At 44.2% G+C, this 11,131-nt stretch overlaps 1 protein-coding gene across 1 annotated transcript in view; it reads left to right on the top strand.

The window, feature by feature from the left end:
* The window catches only part of Pus7l (pseudouridine synthase 7 like), a 27,907-nt gene extending 18,802 nt beyond the window's left edge, over positions 1-9,105 (top strand). The window contains exons 6-9 of the mRNA XM_031353660.1: positions 2,058-2,139; positions 3,891-4,168; positions 5,739-5,792; positions 7,955-9,105. Of these exons, the coding sequence (XP_031209520.1) occupies positions 2,058-2,139; positions 3,891-4,168; positions 5,739-5,792; positions 7,955-8,281 (741 nt within the window). The 3' untranslated portion in view covers positions 8,282-9,105. The remainder of the gene's footprint in view (positions 1-2,057; positions 2,140-3,890; positions 4,169-5,738; positions 5,793-7,954) is intronic.
* Positions 9,106-11,131: the final 2,026 nt, after the last annotated feature.

The raw sequence follows: 11,131 nt of genomic DNA, 5'->3' as shown, positions 1-11,131 counted from the left end.
CATCACACCCCCACCACACCCCCACAGTCCTCAGCATGAGATAGAGGCTCAGTGTTTGCTTGGATGTTATCTTAGTTTGCTTCTTACTGCTGTGACAGACAGTAAACCGTGACCAAAAGCAACCTGGGGAGGAAAGGGTTTGTTTGGCCTTGAAAGATGATCCCTCGCCAGGCGAAACTAAGGCGGGATCTCAAGGCCCTCCAGAAGCAGGAACAAGAACGAAGCAGGGGCCTTGGAGGAGTGCTGCTTACTGGCTTGCTCCTCTTGTTTCTTTCTTTTTTCTTTTCTTTTTTTCTTTTTCTTTTTTCTATAATCCGGGCCCAGTTGCCAGAGAGTGGCACCACTTAGGGGAGACAGGCCCCTCCCACATTATTCATTAAATCAAGAAGATGCTCCACAGGCTTCTCAGGCCAGTGTGACGAAGACATTTCCTCAGTTGTGCCCTCTTCCCAGATGACCTTGGCATGTGTCACGTCGTCAGATCCTCAGCAGGCATCAGATGCATTAGCTTTTTATGAACATTTGTTTGGATCAGTTCTGTGGGGAAAGATGGAATGGAAACTGGGAAATGGATGAGTCACTGTAAGTTCTTTTATACTGTGAGCTACATTCTTAGAAAGAAGTCCTAGTGTACATACAATGATACAGTAACAGGAACCAAGTAGATACCTTTCCTAAATAAAGAGAAAAAAGTCATATACATGCATGGTTTAAAATAAACTATTAAAATGTTAAATAATATTTTTTTTTTTTTTTTTGGATTTTCGAGACAGGGTTTCTCCATATAGCCCTAGCTGTCCTGGAACTCACTCTGTAGACCAGGCTGGCCTCGATCTCAGAAATTCGCCTGCCTCTGCCTCCCAAGTGCTGGGATTAAAGGCATGCGCCACCACTGCCTGACTAAAAAATATTTTTTAAAGATTTATTTTGTGAGATGGCTCAGTGGGTAAGAGAACCAACTGCTCTTCCGAAGGTCCTGGGTTTAAATCCCAGCAACCACATGGTGGCTCACAACCAACCGTAATGAGATCTGACACCCTCTTCTGGTGCGTCTGAAGACAGCTACAGTGTACTTATTTATAATAATAATAATAAATAAACCTTAGAGCTGGAGTGAGCAGAAACTGAGCGAGTGTGATCTACTGGAGTGAGCAGGTTGACCAGAGTGAGCAGGGGTCCTAAAAGTCAATTCCCAACAATCAGATGAAGGCTGACAACTATGTGTACAGCTATAGTGTGTAGTCATATACATAATAAAATAAATAAATAAATCTTTTTAAGAAAAAGATTTGTGTATATGACTACACTGTAGCTGTCTTTAGACACCCCAGAAGAGGGCATCAGATCCCATTACAGATGGTTGTGAGACACCATGTGGTTGCTGGGAGTTGAACTCTGGACCTCTGGAAGATCGGTCAGTGCTCTTAACCGCTGAGCCATCTCTCCAGCCCTAGATAAATCATCTAAGTTGACATTTTCTGTTGTATTTTGCCAGTATGGAGAACAGCTTGCCAAAGTCAGTTCTTCCATCATGTGTGTCCTGGGGACTGAACTCAGGCCATCCAGCTGGGTGGCACGCACCTTTTATACCGAGTTGTCTTCCCAGTCTTGTTTTGTAAGACCCCAAATTTCAAAGAACTCGAGGACATAAGTGAAACCAGAGGCTTCGGCATTCTCGCTTCCTTCCCTGTCTTCGTTTTGTGATGGACAAGTCTGAGTATGTCGTGCCTTTATGTTCATGTTCTTATTTCAGCTAAATAAAGAATGACAGAAATGGGAGCTGTCCTCACAAACATAAAATAAAAAGAAAGAAAGGAAAGGACGTCAGAAATGCAATTCCAGAAGTGCTTGAGGAGGGGCTCTCCCGTGCAATATTTTAGTTGTTACTTTGTATCAAAGGTTATCTCTACATGTGAAATTGAAGTGTTGGAAGCCAAGGAGGAAATTGCAGCAACATATTCAGTCCCTTAAGGATGCCCAGGAATTTGCCTCTTTAAAAAAAAAAAAAGTAATTGGTCATTTTTTTCAAAACATCTTTACTGGGTTAATTTCTCCAGGTGAAGGCCATAAAATTATTTCTTACACCAGAAGACGTGGATGATCCTGTCAATAACGCAAAGAAATACTTTCTCCAAACTGGTATGTAGATTTCTTTACTGATCTCTAGTACAGGCACACACAAACGCCCTGCACCAGCCGCTCCCAAAAGCGCACACACGGAGAAACAGCAGAAGCAGCTGAGCTGGGAGACTGGGACACTGGGAGACTGGGACACTGGGATACTGGGAGACTGGGACATTGGGGAGACTGGGACACTGGGGAGACTGGGACACTGGGGAGACTGGGGCACTGGGACACTGGGAGACTGGGACACTGGGAGACTGGGACACTGGGCGACTGGGACACACATGGAGAAATAACAGAAGCAGCTGAGCTGGGACACTGGGGAGACTGGGACACTGGGACACTGGGACACTGGGGAGACTGGGACACTGGGAGACTGGGACACTGGGAGACTGGGACACTGGGGAGACTGGGAGACTGGGGAGACTGGGACACTGGGACATTGGGGAGACTGGGACACTGGGAGACTGGGACACTGGGAGACTGGGGAGACTGGGACACTGGGACACTGGGAGACTGAGACACTGGGGAGACTGGGAGACAGACTGAAGAAACAGAAAGGGGTACTTGCGTTTCGAGGCCTTTCACTGCCTGACACAGGCACTTCATTTTCACCTACCCTCTGGGAGCTGTGTCTGTCCTAACTGTGCCTCAGGGGTAAGGAGAGGGAGGGGTACTTCCTCAGTTTCCCTGTGCTATAGGAAGTCCTAGAGGAAGTGATTGGGTAAACCACAGGTGAGGAGTGTGGCGCCTTTGCCAGGCTGTGCCAAGCAAGGAGCCCCTGAGAATTTATGCCAGGCAACAGATTTGGTGTAAGAAGTTTGTTGGGGGAGGGGAGAATGAAAGATGACATGTGGGATACGGCAGCAGGGGAGAAACAGACAGACAGACATGGGAGAAGGCATGGAGGGATCTGGGGTGGCTGGAGGCCCTTTATGTGAGGCACATACCTGGTACACCTGGTGGTGGCAGGTGATGACATAGCAGCTCCTAGATCCCTGGGAGCAGACCAGTGGGATAGCCTACTGCTAACAGGAGGTCCCCTTCCCACTGCCTCAGTGGGATGGTGGTAGAGCCCCAGGAAGCATTGAAGCCCCTGACCGAGTCTGTGATCTCGAGTTTCTTAGAATTGTTTCTGAGGGGCTATCGTGTATTCCTGACTCCACTTTGAACACGTCAATCTGATGTGTATATACGGAAGTGTTCACAGGTGCACACAAGCAATGCCATTCTTTGTGTCCAGGTTTCTGAAGCTTTAGCACGCCCAAGAAGTACCCAGTACCTTTATCAAATATCAGTCACAAGGCCCTCCATGAATAAGCATGTTCGGAGCTCAGCAATGTACATTTTAAATAGCATTCCATTAGCTAGGTTACAGATTGCTGCTGTTGGTTCCACTGATGTTGTAATGGATGTCCGTGACTGATCTTTAGAAACTTCTAGACCCTGGCAGCTTGTCAGCTTTTATTTGATCCTTGCTGATTGGTTCTTTTTGTTTAGCAGTCTTCTGAATTAGATTAATTCTGCTCTAAAGGAAGGGGTCTGGTCAGCTGTTCCTATTGCTGGGCTCACTTGCTCCTTCTTATTTTTCAAGGAAAATAAAAGCTTAAAAAAAAAAGGGAAGCTTTTTCAAGTATAATTGGGTTTAGCCAGTAATGCTCGGTGTCTCCACAATGGATTGCCTTTCATTTAGACTGCTCGAAAAGGCTTCCCGCCAGCAGCCGTGCAGTGGGAGTGGCTACGGGCTGATTTGTTCTTTGTTTCAGAGGATGCTAAAGGCACCCTTTCACGAATGCCTGAGTTCCGGGTTCGAGAGCGGGCACTGCTGGAGTCATTGCATCGCTTTGGCATGACAGAGGAAGGCTGCGTCCAGGCCTGGTTCTCCTTCCCTCATTCCATGCGCATATTCTACATCCACGCATACAGTAGCAGGATTTGGAATGAGGCAGCATCTTACAGACTGGCAGCCTACGGACCCAAGGTGGTGGAGGGGGACCTGATCTGCTTGGATGAAGATGTGGGCGAGCATTTCCCAAGCAGTAAAGTGAGTACCCGTCGTGGAGGTGACTCGCCACACCAGAGACTGTAGTTCCGTTTGCTTGTCACCCGCTTGCCTCTTCCGACAGGTGAAAATCAGCCCATGTTGCTAGGCGACTAAACAATCAGTGGCACAGAGTGAAAGGTGGCAAAGCTTCCCCTAAAGAGCACACTTCCAAAGACAGACAGACGGACGGACGGACGGGGACACACACACACACACACACATACCACTTTATGTGTATTGCATAGGTGGTCCTCTTAAAAACAAGAGTGAATCCTCCAAAGCTGGCATGCCCACACCCCTCAGTTAGGTGCTCTCTCTCCCTCGCCTCCTCTCCACGAATGTGCCCTCCAGCTTCCTCACTGCTCTCCCCTAAAGAAAGTTCCGTCATGATGCTATGAGGATATGGGATGCTGTAAAACTTACCGTTCCTACTTCTTCCCTGTCCAGCTGCAGTCTAACCTCTGTGAGTTTGAAGGAATTAGTGAAGCCGAATCCTGTGCGTCTTGTGCGAAAGTTCAAATGGTAGTGTAAAGCAAAAAGGACAAAGAATTTTCCTCTGACATCATCTTAAGTCAGTGTCAAAACATGTGTGGTTAAAAACAGGGACGAGGCCCCGAGCAGTACTTCATCCTGTACACTGTAAAATTGTTAGGTTTTAGGGGAGTAAACGATGGCAGATATCTGGTCCTTTAACTCCCATTCTATAGGAATGAGAGCTGAGGCCCACATGGGAAAGGAAAAATTCAGAATCACCAATATAGTGTGCCTAACAAGACCCAGGAGTCTAAGTGGGTCTCCTCTGGGGAACCAACATGAAGATCCAGGAGTCAGGTAATAGAGATACATTGCAGCCCATCACTTCAAAACTAGAGGGAAGGTCCACTCTGAACTTTGCCTAAAGAAAGTTTCGCCTAGGTGAATGCTGAGCTCCATATATGCGAATAGTTTCAGGTAAAAGAAAACTACCTCAGGCTAATTAAAAGAGACCCCAGCATGAATTTATCGGTCCAGTGTCTGAAACCCATGATTTATTCAGGCACTGCCTCATCTCCAACTCCGACCTCTGCAAGAGTTATAACTCAAGTGCTTGTCACAGCTGAGCATCTCTCCAGCCAAGAACTGGGTATTCTGTGTCGCTGTGAGCAAAGTTTTTCAAACATAATCTATCACATACCTCCTTTCTTCCCTTCCTGTCCCTGACGCCTACAGTGGTTCTCTGAGATGAATCCTGGCAAACGGCACCATGAGTAAAATCCTGCCGTTTCCTGGGGACAGGGTGGCTGAAGGTAGGGGCTGGCTCTGCAGAAGCAGATGTTCAGTTCGGCAGTAAGTCATTGGTGACGGGGGAAAGCATTGCCTCACGGCTGCCATGGCTACAACTCCTGATTCAGTAGTGTGTAGTCAACACAGAAGGGACTGGTCTGTTTTTATGTAGTGGGCTTGTCTGGAGACAAGTGATTATAAAAAGATTGTGTTTGCGCATATTCAGTATGTAAGTCAGAGTAAGGGATCAGTGAGGTAATTTGAATATTTGGGAACCACTCATTTCCACTATATTTTATAAAACTAGGTTCATCTGGTGACCAAAGAAGAGGAAGCAGCCAACACATATGCACTGCACCAGGTAAATGTGGTTACAAGTTACTGTCACTTAGATTTAAATAAGCCTTGTCTGCTAGAGACAAGTCTGACCCTCCCTTCTTAGGTAACTTTTAGATTAAGTAATGATTTTTATCTTACTAATTTATGCTTCAATAAATTTATGCTTACAGCAAATTTATTATGCTATCACTTACATCCTGACAATTTAACTTATGGTTGCTTTTGATAAGCATGTGTAGTCATTCAAACACTGAGAAGTTTAGTTAGAGTAGTTCATGTCGCCCTCTAGTGTTTCCCGGTGCCTGACCATTAATCCTATTTCCGGGGTTGCACTAATCCAGTTTCATGAAAAGCACCCATTTACTTTCTTATTTTATCTTACTGTGTTCTGCCCTTGAAAAAAAAAATGTCCCGTGAATAGTGTCGCAGAGTACCCGTGTACCTTTGTTGAACCTTCCTATATCCCAGCTTCTAAGTCTGTAGGCTGTGACCCCAGGGCAGAACTTGGGAGCTGCGAAAAGTAGCAGCCCAAGGTTTCTGCATGCATACGGGCAGAAAGTTAGCCAGAAACTAAACACATAACGCACCCAGGGTATTTGTAGAAGCATTCACCGTTGTTGTGTCATGCGGCTTCACTGCAGACCAGGTTCTGCATTGCAACACATGCGCTTTGCGCCATGAGCACTGCATGCTCAGGTCAGGTGGTGATGACAGTGATGATGGTGATGGTGGTGATGACACCAATGATGGTGATGGTGGTGATGGTGGTGATGGTGGTGATGACAACGATGATGGTGATGGTGGTGATGGTGGTGATGATGGTGGTGATGATATCGCCTGAAACGCCTCAGCTCAGATTCCAGACTCTTACATATTAGCCGTTGTAGGTTTTACTGCCCATACAAAATTTTTCTGTTTTCAAAAACCAAATGGCTTACTTCTGGTAAACAAAGACTTCATATTTTTCTACCATCACCCACTAGCATGTAAATATCAAGTTAATACATGCTTGGACTGTGTTGCCCTACTACGTGCTTGGGCTGTGTTGCCCTAGAATACTTGATTTTAAAATTGCTGTTTTGGTTGCTGACTTAAGAACAATAGTTAGCTGAGTTTTGATCTGGGATTAGGATGGAATTTTCAACAGTTTGTGAAATGGCTCTAGGTATACTTATGCCATTTTGTGCTATGTAAAGCAATGCTCTTAGCACTATAGAATCCACATATCTGTCATCTGTGGAGAACACCGAGTATGCTGCTTTCTGCCCTACAGTTTCAAATATTCAACCAAGATTTAATGCTTTGGATGAAAATAAACAGCATATAATCTCATTAGCACATGAACTTGCTTTAATAATTTAATAATAATTCTTTAATAAATGACAGAATTGTATGTATAGCAAAGAATTATCCTGAATTATATCTTGTATGATTTACTACCAGCCAATTTCTGGCTTTTATACCAATTTTATAGAGTTATATACCTAGGGTAATGGACACATTTCTCGGATGCCAAGTGAATCATCTTTCAGAAGCTTAGCCATAGCCCAGGCTAGATTCCAATGCATACATACCCTGCTTCAGCCTTCTGCATGCTGACCTAAGCCCTAAAGTGCCTGGCTTCCTTGAGATTCGTTTATCATTTGCTGCCGTTTGCCCATTTTTTCTAAATAACCCTTTAGCAGTCAGCAAAGGAGCAACCCTTATGGAGCATGGCCTTCCTCACAGGCCTGCAGCTGACAAAATAAAAATACTCCCTGTTGCCTGTTGGCTTTTCAGTAAAAGGAATCTAAGACTGTCACATAGCGGGGTTAGCAGTAGAGACTGTCCTGTGTGTCCATGTCACCGAAGACCCCGCTTGTAGGATTGCCTGCTTTCAGAGAGTTGGTCTTTACTGGATACATAAGCGAACTTTTGTTTTTGAATTGTGTTTGCCCATCGATACCTGATGCAAGGGATTACCACCGCTCTCCTGACTCTTTGGTTTTAGTTAGTTCTTTTCTTCATCAGATGACATAATAGCTAGCCTAGGTAATATCCAAAACATGTCTCAGGCCAACTGTCATATTAATAGCCCCAACACTGGTTTTTTACAAAGCTGAGTCGCAGCCATACAGGGGAGAAATGGTTGCAGATCTTTTCGACGGCTAATCCACAGGCTGTGGTTTCTCCCTGCCCTCCCAGGTGGTTCTGCCTGTGCTTGGATACAACGTTCAGTACCCGAAGAACCACGTAGGGCGGTGGTACCAAGGAGCCCTCAGCAGGGACGGACTGCAGGCCTGTAGGTTCAGGGTGCCCGCCCTGAAGCTGAACGTACCCGGATGCTACAGGCACATCGTGAAACACCCCCACAACATGTCACACCGACTAGACCGTCCTGACGCCGCCGAGGCCCGAGGGGAAGGTCCCCACACCGATGAGACAGTCTCAGCACTGTCCTTGTCCTTCGACCTCGACGCCTCGTGTTACGCTACCATTTGTCTGAGGGAAATGATGAAGGGCGACATTTAAACCCACTCCCTGATGTGGCCGCGTGCACCCCATTCGGAAGCAAGGGTAGTTGTGGTTCCTAGGGTTGCCCGGTTGCAGCTCCTCAGTTTCCACAGTATCCTGAGAGGTCGGGGTGTGATGTATGAACGTAAGCATTGGTGTCTAGGAGCTATATGACCGTGGTCTTTAAGGTGATGCTTTGGCAAGTTTTGCTCCGGTCATGAAAGTTCCATGTCTTTGGAGCACGTCTCTGAGCACTGGCTGCTGCGCATCACTAATGAAAGGTGGAGAGAGAGAACACCGTCATCCTCGCTGCTTAGAAAGGTAAAGTCAGGTGATAATGAAACCGTGGTACATTTCTCCATCACTGCCACCCTTTCCAGTGCGAAGTGGCTGGTGTAACACCGTGCAAGGACAAGGTCTGTTCCCATAATGTATTTATGGGATCATCTTTGAGGAAGACTGAAGACTTTAATTAAAAATTTCTATACTAGTTTTTTTTAACCTGTTCCCTTCTTTTTGTTTGTTTGTTTGTTTTGTTTTGTTTTGTTTGAGACAGGGTTTCTCTGTGTAGCCCTGGCTGTCCTGGAACTCACTCTGTAGACCAGGCTGGCCTCAAACTCAGAAATCTGCCTGCCTCTGCCTCCCAAGTGCTGGGATTAAAGGCATGTGCCACCACCGCCCCCGGCCTCCCCTAACTTTTCGTATGTTTTCTATCACCTAAAACTCAGATTTTATACTCCTGTCTGTACCCACGTTCTATTTCTGACACATACAAATGACACTGGAAATGGTATTGATTCTCTTTGAAAATAAAGACATTCCCGATTTCCTAAGTTACTACAGAATTGTCTCTATGTTTTATGCTTTGAAAAGAAAAACTACTGTCCATTTGGAAATCTTGACAAGTGTTGGTTTCTTTAATTGTCCTGCACCATAAGTCATCTTTAACAGCATTGTATCATTTATGTTTGGATAGAGAGAGGTGACTTATTTATCAGGAAGACCTTCTCTGATGATCATTTCATTGCCAGTAACATAACATGATGAAATTTAAAAATCCAAGTGGAATATGGCAGCCCAGCTACAACGGGTTTTTTGTATGTCTATGCTAAATTCTACCCATTTAGGGAATATTAGAACCAGGAAATAAAATCCAAAAGAAGCAAAAGTTTTTTATGGAATGCATGATGTGGTTTTTGTTGCATGTGTTCTGTATCGGCAGAGCTCAACCTGTGGGTCATGACCCCTTTGGGGGACCACATATTAAATATCCTGCATTTCAGATATTTACATTATTATTCATAGCAACAACAAAATTACAATTATGAAGTAGCAACAAAATAAGTTTATGTAGGGGATCACCACAGCGTGAGGGACTGTATTAAGAGGTCACAGTGTTAGGAAGGCTGAGAACCACTGCTATGCACATTATAGAGCGAGGCAGAAGTCACTTCAAAGACCACCCGTCAATAACATAGGTAAGATGAGTTGAGTCAGATTTTTAGCAAACATAGTTAAAGGACATTGCATGTCAAGCAAACACAATCTCTGAGCTATTTTTGTAGTTCTTTAAGTAGCCTTTAAAATTAAAAAAATATATATTAAAACAAAAAACCCGTAGCCACTGGGGACCAGCCGTCCCAGCTTGAGCCCTGGCTCTTCTGTTTATTCAAGATGCTGTGCTTCCTGTTCAACAGTCACAGAGGGGACATTAGCACAGATACTACTGAAGGTCTAATTCAAGGCTGTCATCAGGTAATGTAAGTACAGTGTGTTGAAAAGAGGCCTGGCACTCTACCGTTGTTATATGTCTGCAGGTGCAATGTGGAAGAGAAGAAAATAAAATATATATATGTGTGTGTGTGTGTGTGTGTGTGTGTGTGTAATGTAATGACTATGTATATAGTCATTATATATTATATTTTAATTATATATATTATTTGTATATAAATATGTATTAATTATAAAAATATATAATTTTTATGTGTGTGATGAAATAACTAAATATGTATGTTATGGCCATATATGTGATAAGATATGGCATGATATGTCATATGATATTACATAACATCTTTGTTACCTTTCTGTTCCTGCAATGAAAAACCTTAACAAAAGCAATTTAAAGGTGAAAGGGTTTATTCTGGCTCCCAGGTCCAAGGTGCATCTGTCATAGGAAGGAAGCCATGGCAACAGAAGGGCGCTGGTCACCGCAGTCAGGAAGACGGGAACAGCGGATACTTGCCACTCATGGTCTCCTTTTTATACAGTTCAGGATCCAAGCGCTGGGAATGGCGCCACCTGTTGTGGGTGAGGCTTCCTGCCCCAACAGCAAGATAATGCCTTGCGTGTGTGCGTGCGTGCGTGCTGAGGGTGATTGTCTTCCGGGTGAGTCTAGTCTCCCTAAGTTGACAATTGAGATTACCTGTCATAGATACTTCAGCAATCTCAAAATACAAATGAAGTTGGATATTGTGGTATCAGTAGTTTTTAAAACTGCCTTCACGATTTTAGCGGTGATTAAAAATGAGGTGATAATCTATTAAGTAGTAAAACTTGGGAAGGGAGGGATATTTTAATTTCCTCAGAGAAATTATATTTTATGAATTAAATATGAAAACAAATTATATAAAACTTAATCTAGTATTCTTTTAAATAACACTTATTAGAAACTGTCAAGAATTTAAAACGGGCGGTCAGTAATATTCTCTTCTTAGCCTGTAGGTGGCAATGTAAGCTTAGAGTTCTCATACAGTAAATGGAGCCAGCGAAAAGCATAACTTAGTTATCCATCATTACTATAACATTATTTAGTTGTTACTCATACTGAAAGTTGTTCGATGTAACAGTATCTGACATGGCAGTTTTTGT

This window comes from Mastomys coucha, unplaced genomic scaffold (genome assembly GCF_008632895.1).
Source record: "Mastomys coucha isolate ucsf_1 unplaced genomic scaffold, UCSF_Mcou_1 pScaffold11, whole genome shotgun sequence".
NCBI classification, from domain to species: domain Eukaryota; kingdom Metazoa; phylum Chordata; class Mammalia; order Rodentia; family Muridae; genus Mastomys; species Mastomys coucha.
The sequence above is the reverse complement of the archived record's forward strand: the minus strand, read 5'-3'. Positions and strand labels throughout refer to the sequence as shown.